The following is a 22339-nucleotide window of genomic DNA, read 5'->3' as shown; positions in this document are numbered from 1 at the left end:
GCAATTAGATATGGGGAGGATTTTCACCTTTAAATCTAGACCGTTACAATCCCGTTAAGACTCATGTCTTACAATAAGCGCACAACCGCAATTTTCCCCTCTTCCGTAACAGGTTCCCTGTCATCCCGTCCTGGAAATCAGTCCTCCAGTCTAGCAGCTCATGTTACTGCAAAACGAGCAGAGCTAGAGGATATCCAACAACTACGCGATACCAGTAGTGCCTTGACTACTCAGTTGGAGGCATTGGAAGCAAAGCTTGCGACCTTACAGGATGGCGCGGAAGGTAAGGGCCGCCTCATCCCTTATCATATACCGTTAAGAGGGCTAAACCCCTCCTGATTTAGCTGTTGCCTGTATCATGGCGAATTTCGATAGCGTGTTGAAAGTGATTAATATGGCAGCAAGTAAGTTAAGCTACCCCCAGCCACTCTGAGAAAGCGCATCCCGTTGCTAAGTTGGTTCAGGCGGCATCCCTCAAGCCAAAAATCGCGAGACTTCGTCTGCTGTGAACCAGAACCCACAAGTTGAGGGCGCCAAGGATGAAAAGGCCCCTAAGGAGCCACTTCCAGTTCCCCTAGTACGAATCCTGCTCGAACAGGCAGCCCCTGGGATTAAGAAGTAAATTATAGCGAGGTGTGGTACTCACCCCCTGGCCGAGGCTACTTTTGGTTGTGCAAGGCATATCAGAACCATGGATGTATGTGGATGTCAGGCTCCATAGGAATGGAAGTGAGCTTTGCCCAGTTATATGCGTGGGTTTAGGCGTTGGGTTAGACAGCTCTGCTTAGCTCCTCTCTTAACAGGGGTTTACTTTTTAACGATGGATAAAAATGGCCATCACAAGTTACTAATTACTACGTCTAATGAATAGAGAAATATTAACCTTAATCATATTCCTATTTTTTTTTAAACCAACCCTATATTATGTCCATGATTCTGATGGACCGGATGCAAAAAAAGAAAACAAATAGTCATGACTTGAAAAATGCAAATGACAGGCGTCGTAATGCAACATCGGCTAAGCCACATATATATAACAAATATCTCTGTTTGTTTATACCGAGGAAAAGTTAGCAATCGCGTCATCCAATGCTGTTTTGTTCTTTGGCACAAATTTCACTTTGTATTTCTTCGGGATGGCCACCAAGCTCGTTGGGTCTGAGTTTCCGTGGATCGGATGGGTATTGATCTTCTGGTCAGACACAATCCTGAAGCTGTTTAGCATGCGGATAAAGATGAGATAAATCTCGCGGTTTGCCAGTAACGAGCCAGCACACATACGATATCCGAGGCCATATGTAAAGAGCTGTGCATCTGGCTTTTCAATCCAGCGTTCGGGGCGGAACACCTCTGGATCCGTCCATACATACGGGTCTATAAGAAAGATAACGATTAGTATACATGATGCCAGACCAAGAAGTGGACAAGTCGGGTTTGATCTTACCCATGTTGCACGCCCAAGCATTGAGGAAAAAGACAGTGCCCTTCGGGATAACTTTATCCTCATAAGTAATATCTTTGATGGATGTACGAGGGAGGGCAAGGCGAAGAACCGTAAAATATCTAGAGCGTACATGTCAGCATTAGCCATCCCACACTAGATCCCGCCTTTGTGGATTACATACCTGAGGCACTCCTTGCCCAATGCAACAATGTACTCGCACTTTTGATCATCCAACGCGTCACACAATGGCTTGTCTTCAGAGTGAAACTCTTTGATGGCCTCCGCAGCCTTGTCCTGGATATCAGGCCTCTCCGCGAAGAGGGCAATACTCCAAGCAACCAAAGTTGTTAGCGTATCTAGACCGCCCGAAAGCATAGTCAAGCTGATGGAGGTGAGCTCTTCCTTGTTTAGCTTGGCCTCTTCATCGAGCATAATGTTGGCCTGGATACAGGGCTGATGCTCGTTCTTCGCCATTCTCTCCTCGAGGCCCGCGTTTAGATGGTTCAGGTACTTGTCACGGCGGTCCCTCATTTCAGCAGCCTTCTTAGAGCCAAAGTTGAAAGGATTCAAGCGCAAGAGAGGGATATAATCCTGTAGGTTTCCTGTGGTGCTTCTAAACCGGCTAATCTCGTCTTCGACATGGGTGATTTCCTTGAACAACGCCTCTTCCTGGGATGCCATACGCACACCCCAGTTGAGGGTGAGCGCAAGGCTGAGACTGAGTCGCTGGATCATGGGCATGGGGTCGATGGCGGTGTTGCCCGCATGTCCATATTTTAGCAGCTCAGCAACAAAATCCTTGGTCTCGACGTCCAAATGGCCTACATAGGACTGAACAGATGGTTTGTTCAGAGCAGACGCAGCACCCTTTCGCCGCCTTTTAAGAGATTCACTATAGGGCGAAGTTCCAATAGTGGTACCAGCAGTGTTTGACACAACCTGCTCTCCTGACGTTAACGTCGAATTCTGAGAAGGTAGTGTGAGAAGAAGCTACCGACTGACCTTGTGGAAAGTATAGAACTCGGGCCTCGAGCTCAAGGCCTGGGAATTTTGGCTGAACAACGCCTTTGCAGCAGCTGCGGTGTTGACGACGAGGACGGGGATATTGCCCAGTTGGATCTGGTAAACAGGTCCGTACTCGCCCGACCACTGCCGGTACTGCTCTGCAGCATCCTCCTGGATCTGCTCGAGATTCCCAATCATGAGAAGCCCCGCAGGACCCTTGAAGCCCTTGATGCGAGCCGCATACCGTAAATACTCGTTGCCGAGGATGAACACGCACGAGAGCACACAGGTCGAGATGATCAAGGACTCGACGGGGTAGTTGATTGCGTTGGAGAGCAACTGTGCGAACGGCATCTTGAGGGTCCTGGATGGTAAGGGGTGGACTTGACAAAACACCCGTTCCTGCACATCCAGAAACCAGAAATGTTTTCAGGTCTTCTCAGATCTTTTCTGTTGGGCGTCAAAAGGAGAACCCCGCGCTTATAATTACTATATAGGTGTCTCCATCGCAGCACGTTTCTCTCCAAGCGGCGCTTATGACGGAAGAGTTCCGCCCGTGCGTGACTTCTGCTCGGCTATCGGGTTAATGTATCTCCGCGCCTCGGCACCTTTTGTTTCTCCCTTCTGCCCTGTCCTTCCTCCCATGCAGCGCAGCGCGAAGCTGTGACAGGCCAGAGACGCGCTCTCTCGCTGCCGTCGGTGACGTAGGATGCGGCGAACTTGGGTAAAGGCTCCTGAGGATCGAACATCAGCCCCTGTTTACGTCCATGAGTTTCAGAGCTGTAGCATTTTCATCATGAATAATCAAAGGTAAATCGTTGGAGCCAGAGCTGCTCGCAGTGTCCACTACACTCCACACGGGCCGGTCATTTCGAAAACCTGCAAAGCTCGTCTGTCTCACTCTCTGTTGTTGCTTGACCGGCAATAGGCCTGCAAGTAGAGAAACCCGTGAGAAAAAAACAAAAACAAAAGAAAAGGTGAGTACGGAATCGTGTCTCTGATCCCATGTGATTATCCGGTTTCGGGATCGCGGTGGCTGCGGAAGACCAGTTCGTTCTCTTGCGAGGTACCAGGCGAGGCTGACTCTCTGATTTTTGTCTCTCAATTAGGAACCGCCATGTCATTCAATCAGAGACGGCGCATTCTGAAACCTCTGCTCTACACGGCGGGAGCTGTTGTCGGTGGCGGTGGACTTCTCTACATCTCATATCGCCCTCGCAATCTTCCCGGCTCCGATCCTGCCGCTGTCCCTCCGCCCACTACCCGGGGTGGTAAGCTTCAGCCTCCTCATTTCCCGGTCATAAAGTCGCGAGATGAACAGATCAATGACCTGAAAAGGCATTCGACCGCAGTACTGCCCATAAACGCTCTGCGAAGCTTGGTTGAGTCGGAAACCCAGTCTACCGCTCAGGGCTCCGTCGAGAGCTCTGCAAAGGCAGACGGAGATGATAATGTTTATGATATGCTTGTGATCGGTGGAGGTGCAACTGGGTCTGGAATTGCTCTCGATGCTGCAACTCGTGGCCTGCGCGTTGCCATGGTCGAACGGGATGATTTCAGTGCCGGAACGAGTAGTAAAAGTACAAAGCTGGTTCATGGAGGCGTCCGCTACCTGGAAAAGGCCGTTTGGGAAATGGATTACAACCAGTATGTTGTCACGACACCACCTCTGGCATGTTTGTTTTTTTTTCGTGGCTGATTTGTGTTCTTTTATATGGTTGAAGGTATGCTCTAGTCAAGGAAGCCCTACGTGAGAGGAAATACTTCCTCCATACGGCCCCCCATCTGTCTATGTGGCTTCCAATCATGGTTCCTGTGCAGAAATGGTGGCAGGTACCCTATTTCTGGGCAGGAACTAAATGCTACGATTTTCTTGCTGGCTCCGAAGGCATCGAGAGTTCGTACTTCTTGCCCCGAAGTAAGGCTCTCGATGCTTTCCCGATGCTAAGAAAAGATAACCTTTTTGGAGCTTTGGTTTACTACGGTTCGTGGCCCAATCATCCTGCTTCCCTGCACGGTTGGATTGCTTACTTCCCGCTACAGATGGAGCGCATAACGATTCTCGTATGAACGTATCCTTGGCGATGACTGCAGCTCTATACGGCTGTACCGTTGTCAATCATATGGAAGTTACCGAGCTGACGAAGGATGCCAACGGCAAACTTAATGGCGCCAAAGTCAAAGATCTGATTGCGGAACGAGATGGAGAGTCAAATAGCGAGTTTACCATCAGGGCTAAATGTATCATCAATGCCACGGGACCCTTCACTGATTCCATCAGGAAGCTTGACGAGCCCACTGCCAGTGAAATCGTGGCCCCAAGCTCTGGCGTGCATATCATCCTTCCAGGATACTACAGCCCCGCAAAGATGGGACTTATAGATCCTTCAACTTCTGACGGTCGTGTTATTTTCTTCCTCCCTTGGCAAGGAAACACGATTGCAGGTACAACGGACAGCCCAACTGAAATCACCAAGAATCCTATCCCTTCTGAAGAGGACATCAACTGGATTCTTAACGAGATCAGAGGATACCTTGCACCCGATATTAACGTTCAACGTGATGACGTTCTAGCTGCGTGGTCAGGAATCCGTCCTCTTGTTCGTGACCCGAAAGCCAAAAACACCGAATCTCTTGTCCGCAACCATTTAATTTCCGTCTCAAGCTCTGGTCTCCTAACATGCGCGGGCGGTAAATGGACGACCTACCGTCAGATGGCAGAGGAGGCAGTCGATGAAGCCATCAAGCAGTTTAACCTTCAACCAGGAAAGCTACGCTCAACCCCAAATACGAGCGGCGTTCTCTCGTACAGCGACAACGCCGTGCTTGACGGAACATGCCAAACCCACAGGGTCCGGTTGATGGGCGCTCACGGATACTCGAAGACGCTCTTCATCAACCTTATCCAACACTTTGGCCTGGCAACTGACGTGGCCAAGCATCTTACCCAATCCTACGGCGACCGCGCATGGGAGGTTGCTGCTCTGTCAAAGCCCACCGATGTTCGCTTCCCGCTGAGAGGCCTTCGTCTCTCACCACTCTACCCCTTCATTGACGGGGAGGTTCGGTACGCGGTCCGCCGCGAATATGCCCAAACAGCGGTTGACGTCCTGGCCCGACGAACGAGACTGGCTTTCCTAAACGCCCAAGCCGCTCTCGAGACCCTGCCCACCGTCATCGATCTCATGGCGGAAGAGCTTAAATGGGATGCGAAGCGGAAACAGGCGGAGTGGGACGATTCCGTAAAGTTCCTCATGTCCATGGGCCTTGACAAAACGCGGCTCGGGATCTCCAGAAAAGACGTGGAAAATGGAAAGTTCTGAGGGTCCTCTTAAGTATCATTCCATCATCTGTGCCATATTTTCTTTTACCCAAGATTTACCAGTTCTAGACGCTATGACATTTTTAATACCATGTACTCTCTATCCCGTTCGGTCCTCTGCTCGCGCTACTCCTCGCTTCCATAACATTCCTCGCAGGCTTCTAAACTAGTTGGAGTGGGCGGTATGCACAGCCTAAAGCTCTCAACGCCGGTCACCCGCATATGTAGACCATCCTCCTGTGTCTAATGCGTTCCTTCGAACCGCTCCTAACATCCCCGTTCCTCGTGGCCTTGCGCTTGTTATGTGCTCTCAGTCGTCAGATGACGCTATCCTCCCCCGGACCAGGCTGCGATGGGGGGGTCATCCTCCTGTCTCACTGCACAAAAGCGACGCCACCGTAGTATCGCTGCGTAGACTGTACGTATATACCAAGAGTTCGCTGTACGTACATCCCTCCATCGTTGTGCATCAAAACTATATTTCTAAAAAAAAAAAAAAAAAAAAGTAATAAAGAAGGTTCCCAACGGAGAAGAGCACTGAGTTTATATCGCCAGTGTCGGCTAATATGTCGACGGTCTAAAACTCGCTCGATGCCTCACATTCCTGTCCTCGTAAAAATACGGACCAAGTATATCGTGCATTTCCCGCGCGTAGGATGTGGCTTCAACCATGCTCAAGGTCGTATCAAAGCAACTCTATCACGGCATGGGATCAGCGTTTATGCTCATGACTCCATTTGCTGGTTTGGCCGTGGACATGCAAGGCAAGGCGTATATCTCAACGTGTTCAACCTAAACCGGCGGCACCCCCTTGCGGAGGTATTCCCGCCCATATCAATGGCCTGACTGGATTTTAAATCTAGCTGGTCGAACCTGACCACCGGGTTTTCGTTGATCACAAGATTATGTAGACATTCTTGTTGTGTACATCGCACCCCTGTCTAGCTTTCTGGCTGCTGTATATCCGGATGTTTTAATGCCCGAAGCAAGACAGTGGGATGTGATGGCCGCCAGTTGCTCCGTCGTTCTCAAGGCCCAGTTCTCAAGGCATCCGTAGGCGTTGTTGGATCTGGAGGACGTTATAGCAAGTATCTACCATGTCGTTAGACGGAAAGCGAGCCCAGGCCAATCCTTATGCTCCGTAGTTGATATACATACAACCCCCGTCAATGGGGAGGTGGAGGGTTCGTCCGGGCCATTCAAAACGCTCCGCGATCTGGGTACAGTCCAGTGAGAGCAGCTGGCAGGTATCCCGCCTTGACGCCTGTGATGCCTTTCTCCCTAGCCGATATTAATAGTGAAGCTTTAGTGTACTCTTATTTTATCCCTTCGCTACTCCGCCCTGGCGCAGGTTTAAAAGGACGTATTCCATTTTCCTACCTAGGCAATTATCGCAAGCTTTTCACCTTGGCTTAACTTTATATTCGTTTACATATATGCAAGGCTACATATATATATCCAATTTATCCACTTATTCGCTGTCAAACGGCCGTTGGTTGGATTGGCACGTCCTGAAATTAACATTGATCATGTCTGACTATGAACTCAGTTACTTTTTTTTGTAGTTGTGCCCCCCAAACGGAAAAAAACCCTTGACGGTCGTGCATCTCCACGGATTATGAGAAATGCGGACGGAGAGAGCAGACGGCTCTCCTTCCGATGCTCCTTTTTGCTCCAGCGCCTGCTCCAGGGTCTTCCCAGCATTCGCCAGCGATATACGGAGTACCATCATCGTTATCTTTGAGTTGGCCTTGTCTCCGCCTTATAAAGCCACCGTTATGATCGCTTCTGACTTCCAACTTTCAAGTTGCGTGTACAGAGTATACGAGTACTGGTTATACAGAATGTCGTCAAACTACGCCGTACCTGTAACCGATCTCGCTCGTGATACGAAAGTGCCATCGGGGGCTAAAGCTACTTCGACAACATCCTGACATCCTACATCCTAACATCCTGTAGCTCCTTTTTCCGAAGCGCGGGATGAGCCACGCGGGAAGGTTTTTTTTTGACTCAATAAGCTTTCCTCAATTTTAGATACGACCAGCCACATGTCGTCGGCTATGCCATACTCCAAATGGGGATAATGTGTTCCGGTAAAAGCGTCTATGGGCGTAGGTTTCATCGTTCCCGTCTATTGAGTTGAGCCGATGTCCAACTGCCTATTCTGGCTGTCAGGAGGCAAAGTCTCATTATCATCCAGCGTGAGGCTCACCGCATCACACTTTGACAAGAAAAAGTATGCTGCGGAAGGTGTTGCTTATCCTTCTGGTTTCCCTTGCGCGGTGGAGATGTTGGTAAGGTATGATGTTTTGAGTGTGAACAACAATATTCTATTCTAATTATACATGTCATCTTCCCAGAGTGAGTATTGCTAGAATCGAAAACCCTTGCCAAAAGCATAAAAACCAGATTGTAAAACAGAATCCAGCCTATTAAGCTCCGAGCTCCTCCTTGCTTTGCCCCTTATCCCGCTGAAATCATTGTCTAGCAATGAGAGTAGCCGCAATCCGAAAAATAATAAAGAAAATAAACCACAATGACATCATAAAACGAAATAATAGAAAAAAAATATTAGGGGAAAGGAAAAGTAGACAATAAGAAAGGAGACAGAAAATGGTAAAGCCAGGAAAAGATGTATATGATGCAACTCGTTTTGGTGGTATGAAAAAATAATTATGTATCGTGGCATGGTGTGGCTAGGGCTATGTCGAGTATCGGTGAAATCGTTTTGCGTATCGTACTCCGCTCTTGTTTCTCCAGCCGTAGATCAATTATTATTTTTTTTAGGGCAAGAGGAAGTGAATCCAAGGCAGCCTGCTGCCTACGGGGCTGGTGATGGTGGATGTATCAATGTATGTATGGTACGTGTGGCCAGTAGTCGTCAGGTGAAGGGTTTAAGCACCCATCACGCGCGGCGATGATGTAGATAACCATCAATGTCGGATGGGTTGCCTCTGAAGTTGTTCCAGAACCGCTCGACGGCTCGCTGAGCGACGGGAGAGTTCCTGAATCGGTCGCGGAAATAGTTGAATAGAGAGAATTCATCTCGGCTCAGGACATATGTCTCTGGCTGGGTCTGTATCCGTCTCCAGATCTCATTGATAGCGGCTTCAAGGACAGCATTTGCTCTTGGGTCGACCTGGCCGTCGTCGCTATTTCTTGCCGACTCCAACGCGCGCCTGACGGCCTCGGGGCTTGTGGTATTAGGACTGTTTGCCATGGTGAAAGAGAAGAAGCACGAAGCAAAAAGCAAGAAGCTGGCGTGAAAGTAGCAAGTATGAAATGCTCTAGGCAAAGAATAGCTTGTTGTAGGAGATGCGAATGTGGATGATAGACGAGGATGATAGTCGAGGATGTGATCTGTTCTTTGCTGATGAGGAAAAAAAAATTATTCAACTTGACTGCCCGGATCGTTCGATTTATATAGTTGAGGTGAGCTCGAGAAGGAGGACCTTTTAAGGGTCCAGATTTAAACGTCTCTAGGAGTATAGCTCTCCTGATTATGCGGAGGTGCAGGTCCCCAAAACACCCCTGATAAGGCGTACAACCAACGAGATGTGACCAACGCTTTTGCTGTGGCCCGTAGTTGACCGTGAGGCTTGACTCGTGTTTGCTCCCCTGGCATGTAGCCGGGATGGGAGGACAGGCCCATAGGAGGACGTTAAGCAAGCCATCCTACTCTGTTGCCAGTGTTTAGTGATAACCATGTGGTCAGTACAGAGTCCAATGATATCCCTGGACGGCGGGGGAACGGGGGAACGGGAGGGGGGGAGCCGCCGGCACAGGCTGACGGCTGACATGCAGCATGTTTTTTAAGCAGGAAGCCGTGCCTTAAGACACCAGGTTGGTGCGTCATGCTTGCAAGCTCCCAGGTCACTAATTAATCAGGGCCTGGACGCCTCATAGCCGCCATGCTAGATACTATAGAAGTGATGAACTAGGTGGTGTTACTATGCATTAGAACCAGACTTCCATAGCATCATAAAGCAAGGGTATTGGTCTATAGCCGGGGACAGGTATTAGCGGCGTCCACCTCTACCATCGGAAAAAAACGAACTAGCAAGATCTTACCTACCCTTGCCCGCAGCCCTAGTTTTCTCCATCGTGCTTGCATATATGTACATCCACCCTCATCTGCGGCCCGCCCCCCCTTGCTTGGCTGGATTACTATAATATTTTTTTTTTTTCGTCTGTGTAGTCAAGCCTGCACTTGAGCCTCTTCATGATCCCTCAAGTCTACTCCATAGTTTCGTTGAGACGAATGTTGCCCAACGGTCTGCTGAGTCAGTATTATGCAGTAAGCCGCATCACAGCGGCTACCCAGACTGACACGTAAAACTTTGCAGCTACGCCGCTAGCGCCAGCAGTGCCTTGTCATGATTTTCATTGGGATCGCAGGCGGATTGTAGCGGCCCAGCGTGGGGCAGTCTTTAGAGCTTTCTATCTCAACTGGAGTCCTTAGGGAGCGGGTGGAAGCTCCGGAGGTTGAACGCAAAAGCGCCGTATGAAAAATAAAAGTAAAAGTAAAAAAAGAATAAAAAGAATAGAAAGAATAATAAAAAAATTAGAAATAAGAATAAAAATAAAATAGCAGAAGAAAAGAAAGAAAGGCACACCTGCATGATCAGCGAGGAAGACGTCCTATTTGCACAGGTGCCGTGCATCGGGAACCGCCAGCGACTAGGATCTTCAGTCCAATGGTCGGGTATTGTAAGGATCCAGCTGGATCAATGGCGCAGCATCCCCTAGGAGCGGCGTTAAAACTCAGATTGATTGCTCAGAAAGGATAGAGCAATAACAGCCATGGCATGCATGCGGCAAAGAAGCAGGGTTCTCTGTGGAGGCTTGGACGGTAACCTGGACCGACAAACGCTCCATGCAGCTCGTGGAGCGCTACCATAGAATGGGGGCAGTCTGATATATATGTTAGATATACGTGGAGACTGAGATGACGGCTCAGGTCCGAAAACCCCTGTTCGTGCACTGGCTGCCAGCGAAACTTTTTGCCCTTTGCTTGATCCGCCGCCGCAATTGCTTTGTCCGGCGTACTTCACGCGTACCATCCTCACGTTGACGTAGACCTGGAAGGGCGTCATTGTCTCGTCAGAGCCTTGGGAGATCCGTCAATCCAGCCTCAGTGTCCACCGTCCATCTTCTGCCTTCCACTTCGTTGTATGCACCCCACAGCCTGGTCCCTGCTCCGCAAACACACAGACGGGGGAGGATCTTCTACTACCAACAGCAACAGCAATGGCAATTTTCAAGTAAACGACTGTGACCAGGACTGCCGAAGTGCTGCTGCTGCCTTGATTGACAGGCTGGTTTACCCCAAAATCCAACATTGTGACGGCGTTTGGAGCTGTGGCCATTGGCTGGAGGCTATTTTAGTCCGCAGCCTACTCCATGACTCCGGATGGAGCCGTAGCAAATACCATACTCTATCCATTTTGTGTTTCTCTCCAGTTGCAGATAATTTCTTTTCCTTCAGGGTCTGTTCCCGGCCGGTCTGTCTCCTGTCTCGATGTTTGGACGTTGGTTGGTTCAAATCCCAGAACGAGCTTCGTTAAATGTTGGCTGACACATCAGTCACGTGTGATAACCAACCTCTTGGCGGTGATCACAAGATAAGCTCGACCTGTGGGCTGCGATCAAGGGTGCGCAGGGAGAGAGTGACAGCGAGACCAGCGAGGACGACGTTGAGCCTCGTCGACGGGACTGACTGGTGCTCTGGATTCTGATTCAGCCGAGCGTGCGTGTGCGTGCTGTAGCCCGGCGCAAGATGGTGTACTATTTTACGTCAAATACGGTGACTCCTGCGGCGTTCATTTATGTTGGGAAAGACAAGGTTGAAAGTTAGACAATCCCCTCGATAAGCCGGAACACTCGCTCAGCTCACTAACAGTTGGCCTCTGAAACATCACAGACGAAGATCTGATCAAGCATGGCCTTGAGAACGATGTCTGGTAACTACGCGTCCTGCCACTCTGTCAGCTTTGCGGCTCCCATGGCTTACTCGGTGTCAAACCTTTTCTTCTCTCCAGGGTGCGCTGCTCCCCCTCTCCTATCCTCCTTTTCAAGGGAGTCATTTTCGCTGACCCTTACGTGTTATCTGCACGTAGTTCCATGCCGACAACTTGTCCAGTGCCCATGTCTACCTTCGTCTCCGGAAAGATGAGAGTTGGGAGAATATCCCCCAGGAGCTGCTCGAGGACTGCGCACAGCTAACCAAGGCAAATTCTATCGAAGGCATGTTGAACAGCTGATATGAATTCCCCGTCGATCTTCCTTCTTTTCTTCCCTATCAAAAACTGGTATAGTTTTGGCGGGGGCATCGATTGACAAAAGTAGGAAATAAAAAGGATAATGTGACTATCATATATACCCCATGGTCGAACCTGCAGAAGACTGCAGCGATGGCCACGGGGCAAGTCTCATTCCACAACCCCAAACTTACGCGCAAGGTCTTTGTGCCACAACGGCAGAATCCAATTGTCAACCGCCTGAACAAGACTCGCGTCGAAAAGTTCCCTGATCTCAGAGCCGAGAAGGAAGAATTCCTGGCAAACGTCAAAAAGGAAGAACGCAAGGCCAGAGAAGAGAAGAAGGCGATGGAGAAGAAGGAACGCAAGGAGAGGGATGAGCTGAGGTGGCAAAAGGAGCACGCTTATGATGATCTACTGAGCGTGGACAATGTTCAGCAGAGTAACAATCAGGATCGAGACGAAAGCTACCTGGATGATTTCATGTGACAGGCGCGGGGGGGTATATCTTTTATATCTCAGATGCCCAAGCGATCAGGCGTAAGCGCAACTACGAGGGGTGTCCTTCTCGGCTATTAAGGACGTTTCTACTCTCTTCAGGCCAATCGGTTGGATGGCTCCGTTGTTTGAAGCGAAACAATCGAGACAGCAAACAATACAACATTGGATAAGGATAGGATAACACTTGAGCCATTCATTTCCCCCAGAATACGCCCTGATTACCTTAGCCGACGTCATATCTAGAACATCTGATTTCAATACCGCAATTTACAACAACCTGTTCTTCGTATATATATAGATCGAACGCCAATCGATAGAATATGCTAGCAATAAGACAGCCTTCTAAAAAAAGGCATCCTCAGCGTCAAATACGCGAAAGACATCACCAAACCAATTATGTACCTCTCAGTGTCTTAAGTAGTGAGACAAGTGTACAGTTCCACCCACGATCGTGATGCGATGTGGTCTTACTAGTAGGGTAAATACGATTTCCGATTTGCTGACGCAAGATCTCCAAAGCTGGTGGACACGTCCCTGAATTTCCGATTTATACAAAGTAGCAACAACGTACCCTTCAATCCCCAACATTTTTGATTCCCACTAAACGCCGGACTTATAGATCCTGGGAAATCGTTTTACCCTAAGCCCAATTGCCTGATAAAACATACAGTAGCTGAGCAAATGCCCACCAGTTCAGCGGCCGTGAGCCAAGGTCGGTCGCCGCATTCAACCATACATCATTGACAAAGCTCTAACAGTTCAATATACAGTAGCGGATAGCAAATCGAAGAAGAACAGGAAGAAGAAAGGCGGGAAAGGAGGAGCGCAAACCGAGGAAGATGGGAATACCGTCTCGAGCGCCGCGAATGCTGGGAAGGACAAGTTGCAGGACGAGGGACAAGTCGAGACGGTATTGCATGCGCACTCTGTTGTCATAGTACTTATCCGCGGAGAAAGATACTAAATATCTCTTCAATAACTCTAGGAACTCGACCATGCTGCGATAAATGGTTCCAAGGAGGCAGAGTCGGCAGAGCCAACAACCTCAATCACGGAGAGCCTCCAGACACTCTCCACCGAAGATCAAACATCGTCCTCAAATGAAAACCACCCCTCACCCCAAAACAGCCATGCAAGTTCTACGAAAAATGAAGCGGGCGACCCAGGCGCCGATGACAGATTTGATGTTCTCGTGCGGGATCGAGATTCCCTCCGGGAAGAGGTGATTGAAATGCGACGCTCCCTGGAAGAAATACAGAATAAACATGACGAGGAGATGGAAACTATCCAAGAGAAGCTCCGGGTTGCAGAAAGTCAGAAGGAACAGGCAGAATCGCAATTCCACAGTTTATTGGGGAGGGTCAACACAATTAAATCCCAACTGGGAGAGAGGCTAAAGGCCGACGCCGTAAGTCTTCCCCGGTGTCGTGAACATGCGTGTATCCTAATTAACCCGAATTTTAGGAGGAGCTGGTTCAAAAGAAGGCACAGATTGAAGAATACGAGGGCGAAAATGCTACCTTGAGATCAGAACTGGACTCTAAATCCGCGTATATAAGTTCTCTGGAAGGTGACCGTGACCAGCAGTCGAAAGAGCTCTCAAGCCTACGAAATAGGATAAACCTTACCCAGCAAAATTGGGTTAAGGAAAAAGAGGAACTGCTGGGACAAGAATCAGAGCTACGGACAGAGTTTGAGGAAGCAAAACAAGCAATGCACAGCTGGGAAATCATCGCTATGGAGGAACGATCCATTCGAGAAAGTCTAGGAGAAAAAGTTATAGATCTAGACGAACAGCTATCGACGCTTAGAGCCGATTACGATAAGGTAACTTCTGATTACAACTCTCAGGGGGTGGCCGTTGAAGGACTCCAGAAGGCATTAAGAGAAATCCAAATTGGTAGGAACTCTCCATCAAGCTCAACACTCTCACCATCGGATTCAGATAACAACCTTGACGTACAAATTACTGACACTATATGCGTAGCTCGAAAACAAGAACTGCGGGAATTGGTGGAGAGCACCGATGCCCAAGTAGAGGAGGTTCGAAAGAAATTAGAAGATGCCGAGAAGCGTGCTGCCGATGCAAACGCTGCACTAGAGGAAACGCAAAAGAATCTAGAGCGAGCGTTACCTTTTGAGAAAGAAGTCAAGGAGAAGAACCTGCTCATAGGCAAGCTTCGTCATGAAGCTGTCACCTTGAATGAGCATCTCACGAAAGCTCTACGGTTCTTGAAGAAAGGGAAACCCGAAGATAATGTGGATAGGTATGTTAGACTACTGGCAACTTCAATTATCCTCTTGCTAATAGCTATTATAGGAACCTGGTTACGAACCACTTTCTGCACTTCCTCTCACTGGACCGCTCAGACCCGAAGAAGTTCCAGATACTGCAGCTCATTGCTGCTCTCTTAGGATGGACTGATGGTAGGCACTGATTGCCTTTTAGAGTCTCCTTATTCTTGTTAACTAACTCTCTACCTCCCAGAACAACGAGAGCAAGCAGGCCTTGCTCGCCCTGGAACCTCAGGGACATTTAACAACCTCAGGGCTCCAAGATCCTCATCCGTATTCAAGACACCAAGCTCACCTTCTCTTGCCACTGGCTATTTTGGCGGCAACCCAGACACCCGCAAAGAATCTCTTGCGGAGCTATGGTCAAATTTCCTAGAGCAAGAGGCCCAGACGGAGGGAAAGCTACGAGAGTCTGAAAATGAGAACCCCTTAGACAAGCCGGCCTCATGACCAACTGCTTATGTATGATATAAGCAGGACAACGCCATGGGCCCAGGAGATTATTCTACCAGTGTATTTGCTTTCCCTTCTTCCTCGCCTTTTGCCTCTTTAGCCTTTCTTCGTGTCATGGAGAGCAAATGAGATATGAGATATGTGTACGAGCAGTTGGAATTTCGTGGCGGTCTGCTTAGTAATTGGATATCTACAACATCGAAATGGAACTTGTTTCTCTTCATGCAACATGCTGCCAAGATATGATGATATTTCATATCAGGAGGGGCTGCGGAGCACTTCTGAACTGTGAGACAACGTTAGTCAGGTGTAAGTCTTCATCTCACCGTTTAATTCATCCCTTTGCATATAGCTACAGCGTCGCACGCATGGCTTCCACAGGTATGTACGCGTACTCCCGGCCCAGGATTTATAAGGCGTGGTCTATGATGCTAACGGCGCGGTATTGCATCAGCTCAGAGCCTGCGGCCCGTCGTGATATCAGGGCCATCTGGCACAGGGAAGTCAACCCTGCTTAAGCGGCTCTTCGCCGAATACCCAGATAAATTCGGCTTTTCAGTGTCTCGTCAGTGCCCCCCCAAATGACCATCAATCAGTCCTACACGCTATACGATATGACAACGAGCTGCTATGAATTACTCAAAACTAATACGATATTTCCCCGCTATATACAGACACGACTCGTGGCCCACGACCAGGAGAACAAGATGGTCGAGAATACAACTTTACCACCAAGGAAGCATTCTTGAAGCTCGTTGACGAGGGAGGGTTCATTGAACATGCCCAATTCGGCGGCAACCATTATGGAACCAGTATCGCGGCTGTAAAGCATGTTGCAGACCAAGGAAGGATATGCGTGCTGGATATTGAGATGGAGGTAAATCACGCTGAACACAACTTAAGTCATACGTTGATTTTATAACTAACCATATTCGAATTTTCCGAATAGGGCGTGAAACAAGTGAAGCGCACCGACCTCAATGCCCGATTCCTCTTCCTTTCTCCACCTTCCCTCGAAGAACTGGAAAGCCGTCTACGTGGACGCGGTACCGAGACTGAGGAAAGCTTACAAAAGCGACTTGCCCAAGCTAAGGTTGAGCTGGAGTACGCAAAGGAACCTGGCGCGCATGACAAGATCGTTGTTAACGACGAGCTCGATGCAGCATATCTCGAGCTAAGGGAGTGGGTTGCAGACGGCGGGAAATTCGGCTCGCAGTAACCATGCTCTAGCATTCCCGATTTACCATTCGAAGGGGTAGTGATGCCCATATATAAGCCTAAATTAACATTATAGACATGCGGAATATACACAACCTATGAGATTTGAGGCAGGGAGTATCTTCTATAAAAGATTTATCGCATTGACTACAGTGCTCTTAAAGTCTTCCGCAACTGGCTAATGGAACGCACGTAACAATATTAAAAAGTAATGTCAAATGGAATACGGAATAACGAATAATAAAGAAACGGACATAAACGTTGATGTCAGGGGCTATTGAACCCCCTAACTCTGGCCCGTAGAAGATTAAGTTGTTGGGTATCATGTTCCACGTTCACCTGAAACCCTTAGAAGGGGAGCGTTGATATGGCAAAAACCTAGTTGCCGTTCATGGTCATTCTTTGGGAGTTACGGCTCAATTCCCGGTCAGCAGCAGGGCTGATTGGGCGACTTCCAGAGTGGCCTGTTGCGCTACTTTCCTTCAGGGCAAGGAGCTGCTTGGCGCGGAAAGTCTCGTAGTGTATCTGGCTGGTGGTTTCGATCAAGTCCTGGAGATGAGTGCGGGTGAGGAAGTTGCGGAGATAGACGAATTCGCAGTGGTTCTCATCCTCGACGTTTATCACACCCCAGCGGTTCTGACGGCCTCGAACTTGCTTTCCGCCAACAATAATGGACTTTTCACTACCAACAACGGCAAATGGGATGATGTCCTGAAAGGATATGTTAGTTTGGGCTGCAATCGTTACCAGAGGAAGGAAATTACCTTGATTTGCGCATTGACAGCACGCTCTTCATCGTCGAGCTCGTCATTGTCATAGGGGTACATCTTGAGGTTGTGGAAGGTAAATTCCTCCTTGATTCTCTCCTTGAAAGCGAGACGCTCTTCCAGGGTCAGGGAGTCAGACTTGGCAATAACTGGCACAACGTTGACGACATCGGACAGCTTCTTGAGAACGACAATATCGATTGGTTTTAGCCTATAGTTTGGTGATTAATAATGCATTCATGTATAGATTCAAAGGGTGTCTTGACGTACGCATGGCCGGATGGCTGGATAAAGAAGAGACAGCAGTGGATTCGTGTGTCCTGAATATATCGCTCACGCTGAGCGGTAAGCTCCTTGCGCAGGTAGGCCGAGTGTTGGTCTTTGATGTACTTGACGATGGGGTCCCAGCTAGAGTATCGAGAACGAAATTAGTCCCACCACAACAACCCGGGGTATAGGGGGGAATATCATTGACGCACCATCTGTCATTGTTGACTTGGTCTCCGTATCCAGGGGTGTCGACGATGTTCAGTCTCAGACGTACGCCGTTCTCCTCGATGACTATCAAAGAATTGATCAGTTACGGTTCCAGGGGGTGACATGGACAGACAACATACTGTGCGACGCAGTTTGGATCTCGGTGGTCGAACGGACGGGCTCATCTGGCGTTAAGCGACCCTTGGAGTCGATGAGGTGAGAGGCGAAGATGGTGTTGATCAAGGTCGACTTTCCCAAACCAGTCTGGCCTTTTATGAGACAAAGCGTAGATGTTAGCTCGATATCCCCAGGAGCAGGGGTGAAGCGGTGATTGTATCAATGCTTAACCTACCAACGCAGATGACGTTGAACTGGAACCCACGCTTCAACAGCTTCTTCTCGATCTGCGAGGTGATGCTGTCGAAACCAACATGGCTCCGGGGGAAGACGGCGTCGGTGGGAGTAGCAGCGGCTGCCATTGTTGCTGTCAGTGAGGCTCTTGGGTCTCAGTCGAAGGGTGACGATGGACAGGAGGACGAAGAACGGTGGAGACGGGCGATTGGGAGAATCTAGCTCTGGTTGTAGCTGCGGAGGATTTAAATGGAAAGGAAGGCTTGTGTGAGATAGCACCCCTTTATTCAGACTGCGGGAGATCGTTGCGCGCGAGCTAGCAGTTTATTATTTTGCTGTCTCGCCGTTTCTTCGATGGATCAGGGGCAACTTCACCCCCTATGCCTGTTCGGGCCTAGCGCCAGGTTGGTTGCATTCACCAATCAAAACTGGCTTCATTTTCTGCTCTCAAGACGATTATCAACCGCCATATACCGTCGACATATACCACAGCCAACGATCAGATAGGATGGCAGCTATCAGGTTCGCCGGCCCCTCGATGGGGTTCTCTCCCGCGTTCAGGACACTCGGCCTCCTGTCCACCTCCAGGACCGGCACCGTCGCCAGCATATCCTCTACCCTCGCCTCGAAATACGCTCCCGTCCGACTCACAATAGCAGCCGCGCTCCCGTCTCTGCTGTCGGACATCTGGGAGTCGATCCTGCGTGCCGTGCCAAAGAAGAAGACCTCGCACATGAAGAAACGACACAGACAGATGGCTGGAAAGGCGTTGAAGGACAACATCAGTCTCAACTCGTGTCCGGCTTGCGGCAAGACCAAGCGGGCACATCTGCTTTGCCCAGACTGTGTTTCTGGTACGTTTCTATAGCCTCTTTATATATATATATTTTCCTGGGATGTCGATGCTAATTGATCAATAGACGTCAAAAAGCAATGGAGCTCCGAGAGCCCTGCACGCGACATATAAACCTCTTCTATCCGATCGATTATAATTTATTTCTTATCAGAGTCATGGGGTGCACCGTTTGCGGGCAGGCTTTACCATAAGAAAAGCGGGCGTTTGGCTATTTTGTACCATATATTTGCAACTATACACTCCGTTGTTTGCTTGTTTCTTCTCCGTGGAGGGATTCCAGTCCTCACTTGATACTCTACAGATTTTGTACGGCGAGGCTCAGTTAACCTGTAGTATATTTCAAAGTCGTGTAATTTATGCATTGCAGCTTCGACGGATGGTTTTATGAAATAAAATGTGGAGTTGTGTCTTGTCAACCTCGCTCTAAGAACTTCTTTATACATTCAAGTAGATACCCTTCTCACAAACTCGAGATATACCACCTTCACCAAACCTTTCATTTAGGGAATCCTACAGAAAGCTACGTGCTACGAACTAGACAATATTAAGAAAGATGGTAAGCGGGCTCTGGGTACATACTCTACGTAATACTAACAGTCTGATGCAGTCAAAACAAATCCTGGGCCTACATACAATAGAGAACGGTATTTCCAGCTGCATAAATCTTTGAGTGAAGAGAGACACGCAATCTCTAACATATTCCAGCTCATATCTCGGAGATATTTTCTCTCGCCGTGTCTCCTACCCAGATATTATCTGCTTCCGGAGCTTCCTCGCTAAAGGTACATTCAACCAACGAAGAGGGATTTGGCATAGCTCAATCCCTCTCAGGCGCCCATAAGATTGGCTGCCATCACCTGGCAACCGCAAGTGGAAACGGATGTTTAGCTGCCAGTGTTGGCTTCGGAGGAGAAGTGAAGCTATGGCGTCACGCAGATGGAATGTGGAGCGAGGACTTCAAAGGTAGGAGACCTTCTCAGACATGACGCTGCCAACCGACGCAGGACACAGGCTAATTTTACGCAGATAATGATAAAATAAAAGATATATGGGCTGTTGCCTTGTCTTCAGATGGGCGTCATCTCGCTGGTACTACCCACGATGGCCGCATCAAAGTCTGGGATCTTCAAAATAACCTGGAAGAAGTATGGAACTTTGAGACAAGAGGAAGTTTTGGCATGTGTATTGACATGGTAATGCAAATCGCCCCATGTTCTCAAAGGGATGTCTTGCTAACTTCCGTTGAAGTCATCTGACGGACGCTTGATTGCATCTGGTCATCAAAGCGGGAGCGTTTATGTCTTCGAACTTGCGGCGGGAAGAATGCCATTTTCTCTTTCGGGTAATTTACAGAAAACCTCGTACTCAGGGCCAACATAGCTAACTATTGCAGGACTTGCTGCGCCTGTCAGGGCAGTGGCATTTTCTCCTGGAGGGAAACTACTGGCCGCGGCTGGGGATTCTACAATGATAATGCTTTACGAAACAACCTCCGGAGAACAGTTTGCGACCTTGGCTGGCCATTCTGCTTGGGTCATGTCTCTTGACTGGAGTGAGACTGGCGAATATCTTTTAAGCGGGTAAGTGGGCTTTTTTGTTTCTTGGGGGGGTTAGACGTTCGAGTTTACTGATATTTTGAGCTAGATCTTTCGATGGCAAAGTGAAAGTGTGGTCTATTGAGAGGAAGGCTTGTGTTGCGACGTTGTCTGAATCTGATCGGGCCATTTGGAGTGTCAAATGGTTACCAAAAGTAGGCAAGGCAGAACGGTTTGCTGCAGCAGGAGCTAACCAGAGCATAACGCTATATCGTGAAGCTAACAGCGGCTAACGATTTGGTTATCAATGCGCTTTTAACGAGTGACCCGTGCATTCGTGTACTGATATAGAGCCAGAGAAAGTAACTGCCTCGATATAAACATGAAACGATCATGATGCATAAACCCCAAGACCTAGTATTTTTTGCAAGGTTGCGCTTAAAAATGTAATATAAACGAGTGGGCCCATATAAATGTCATCAATTTAAAGCAGCAACGAAGAGCTTCCGCATTCTTTTCAGAAAGGCACCAAAGTCTCTATCATCGTTCACAATTTCCACTACTTCGGCGATGGCGGATTTTTCAAGTTTAGGGCGGCAGTGTAGAACCTCGTATTCATGACCAGCAGTTCCGAGCTCAAACCAGGCTTCCCTATCCCAATCCTTCTCCAAGAGATGTGTATAAATAATCTTTAACCGGTCCTCTCTCCCGGCTCCTTCAATTCGTAAACAGAGTAGATCTTGCCAGAATTCTAACTCAGGTACATTCTGACGTGACTGTGATTCGAGTTGCATGGCGTGAGCTTTTTGCGCTTCCAACCTTTGGCTTATGCTTCGCTGAGTTTCGTTGATCTGTTGCTGGAGTCGATCGCGAATGGCCGACCTAGCGTCGCGCTGTTGGCTGATTCGCGATATGGCATCATGAATCTCAGCAGCTTCGGCGCTCTCTTTTTGGAGAGTTTGCCCATGCGTCTGTAATTTCAAATTGAGTATTTCAATATCCTTTTCCTTCATCCGCTGGTCCTCTATATAAGCAAACCCTGTTAGGACAAAACCGCATATATGTATAGTGCAGACATGAGCGCAAACCTTGAAGTTCAGCAAGATCGATATAAAACTGGTTTCTTTCTTCTAGCACTTGCTTTCTTCCTCTTTCAATAAACGAGTCAAACTTTTGGGAAAACTGGGTCATTCTAGAGCGTAGGTCCTCGAATCGAAAGTTGATATTGGGGAGCTGGTCAGCCATGGAGGGCGCATCAGCGGTTGCAAGTGGCGGTCGCGCCGTTGAGGAATAAGGATCGAAGGCTGCCATATTGAATTATAGCCGCTTATTAAAATACAATCTTTCAGACAGGTAGGTTCCGATTGAAGAACAGGAGTCTTCCGGGTGTTCGCGTTTGTTGATATGAACTGCTCGTGGTGCACAAGGTAAGTAAACATTATCTGCCCGAAAGCGGACTAGTTCTTATCGGTCTTATCGGATATCGGCCATTTGTAAATCCGTATAGTTTTATATCTTTTTTGAAGAGAAACGAAATAGCTTCATTCTACATGCTTCGCAGCATGCACATCGAGGTTTATATGTGGTATACCAGACGCCTCTAGTTAATGTCTTACTCCTGAGGTTTTGTGTGCGCCAGTGACATTACTAGATATGCCTTTATATTGTCTCAAAATCTCGCTTTTTACATCTAAGGCGACTGCAGAACCAGATGGATGATCATCTAAAAAATGAAGTATCACTCGGCCACCTGGGGAAAGCTACCTATGTCGAGGAGCTGCAAGAATGGAAATTTTCGCGCGCACACAATGAAGGTATAATCCCAGACAAGTCTTTTTCACTAAAAATAATATCT

At 48.5% G+C, this 22339-nt stretch overlaps 10 protein-coding genes across 10 annotated transcripts; 6 read left to right on the top strand and 4 right to left on the bottom strand.

The window, feature by feature from the left end:
• Positions 1–63: 63 nt before the first annotated feature.
• GIQ15_01586 (uncharacterized protein) lies at positions 64–622 on the top strand (the record flags this gene model as incomplete). The annotated part of the gene is made up of 3 exons (XM_033549003.1): positions 64–283; positions 345–404; positions 465–622. The coding sequence occupies 3 exons, from the start codon at positions 64–66 to the stop codon at positions 620–622; spliced, it is 438 nt and encodes a 145-aa protein (XP_033409954.1).
• A 432-nt stretch (positions 623–1054) lies between these two features.
• GIQ15_01585 (3-hydroxyphenylacetate 6 hydroxylase) lies at positions 1055–2803 on the bottom strand (the record flags this gene model as incomplete). Its single annotated transcript, XM_033549002.1, has 4 exons — positions 1055–1374; positions 1445–1563; positions 1626–2383; positions 2447–2803. 4 exons carry the CDS (start codon positions 2801–2803, stop codon positions 1055–1057), a joined length of 1554 nt encoding a protein of 517 aa, XP_033409953.1.
• Positions 2804–3566: 763 nt separating this feature from the next.
• Positions 3567–5772, top strand: GIQ15_01584 (glycerol-3-phosphate dehydrogenase; the record flags this gene model as incomplete). The annotated part of the gene is made up of 3 exons (XM_033549001.1): positions 3567–4125; positions 4185–4433; positions 4493–5772. 3 exons carry the CDS (start codon positions 3567–3569, stop codon positions 5770–5772), a joined length of 2088 nt encoding a protein of 695 aa, XP_033409952.1.
• Positions 5773–8676: 2904 nt separating this feature from the next.
• On the bottom strand, positions 8677–8991 carry GIQ15_01583 (uncharacterized protein; the record flags this gene model as incomplete). Its single annotated transcript, XM_033549000.1, has 1 exon — positions 8677–8991. One exon carries the CDS (start codon positions 8989–8991, stop codon positions 8677–8679), a length of 315 nt encoding a protein of 104 aa, XP_033409951.1.
• Positions 8992–12184: 3193 nt separating this feature from the next.
• GIQ15_01582 (DUF814 domain-containing protein) lies at positions 12185–12520 on the top strand (the record flags this gene model as incomplete). Its single annotated transcript, XM_033548999.1, has 1 exon — positions 12185–12520. The coding sequence occupies one exon, from the start codon at positions 12185–12187 to the stop codon at positions 12518–12520; it is 336 nt and encodes a 111-aa protein (XP_033409950.1).
• Positions 12521–13213: 693 nt separating this feature from the next.
• GIQ15_01581 (uncharacterized protein) lies at positions 13214–15277 on the top strand (the record flags this gene model as incomplete). Its single annotated transcript, XM_033548998.1, has 7 exons — positions 13214–13244; positions 13303–13469; positions 13518–13940; positions 13997–14432; positions 14520–14799; positions 14853–14959; positions 15021–15277. The coding sequence occupies 7 exons, from the start codon at positions 13214–13216 to the stop codon at positions 15275–15277; spliced, it is 1701 nt and encodes a 566-aa protein (XP_033409949.1).
• A 371-nt stretch (positions 15278–15648) lies between these two features.
• Positions 15649–16499, top strand: GIQ15_01580 (guanylate kinase; the record flags this gene model as incomplete). Its single annotated transcript, XM_033548997.1, has 3 exons — positions 15649–15661; positions 15955–16157; positions 16230–16499. 3 exons carry the CDS (start codon positions 15649–15651, stop codon positions 16497–16499), a joined length of 486 nt encoding a protein of 161 aa, XP_033409948.1.
• Positions 16500–16876: 377 nt separating this feature from the next.
• Positions 16877–18221, bottom strand: GIQ15_01579 (cell division control protein 10; the record flags this gene model as incomplete). Its single annotated transcript, XM_033548996.1, has 6 exons — positions 16877–17209; positions 17263–17476; positions 17536–17673; positions 17745–17826; positions 17883–18011; positions 18095–18221. 6 exons carry the CDS (start codon positions 18219–18221, stop codon positions 16877–16879), a joined length of 1023 nt encoding a protein of 340 aa, XP_033409947.1.
• Positions 18222–18601: 380 nt separating this feature from the next.
• On the top strand, positions 18602–20777 carry GIQ15_01578 (meiotic recombination protein Ski8/Rec14; the record flags this gene model as incomplete). The annotated part of the gene is made up of 9 exons (XM_033548995.1): positions 18602–18947; positions 19488–19505; positions 19557–19593; positions 19655–19731; positions 19781–19912; positions 19976–20142; positions 20198–20291; positions 20343–20529; positions 20594–20777. 9 exons carry the CDS (start codon positions 18602–18604, stop codon positions 20775–20777), a joined length of 1242 nt encoding a protein of 413 aa, XP_033409946.1.
• A 186-nt stretch (positions 20778–20963) lies between these two features.
• On the bottom strand, positions 20964–21795 carry GIQ15_01577 (kinetochore protein spc25; the record flags this gene model as incomplete). Its single annotated transcript, XM_033548994.1, has 2 exons — positions 20964–21508; positions 21573–21795. 2 exons carry the CDS (start codon positions 21793–21795, stop codon positions 20964–20966), a joined length of 768 nt encoding a protein of 255 aa, XP_033409945.1.
• Positions 21796–22339: the final 544 nt, after the last annotated feature.

This window comes from Arthroderma uncinatum (assembly GCF_011692745.1).
Source record: "Arthroderma uncinatum strain CBS 119779 chromosome Unknown scaffold1, whole genome shotgun sequence".
Taxonomy (NCBI): domain Eukaryota; kingdom Fungi; phylum Ascomycota; class Eurotiomycetes; order Onygenales; family Arthrodermataceae; genus Arthroderma; species Arthroderma uncinatum.
The sequence above is the reverse complement of the archived record's forward strand: the minus strand, read 5'-3'. Positions and strand labels throughout refer to the sequence as shown.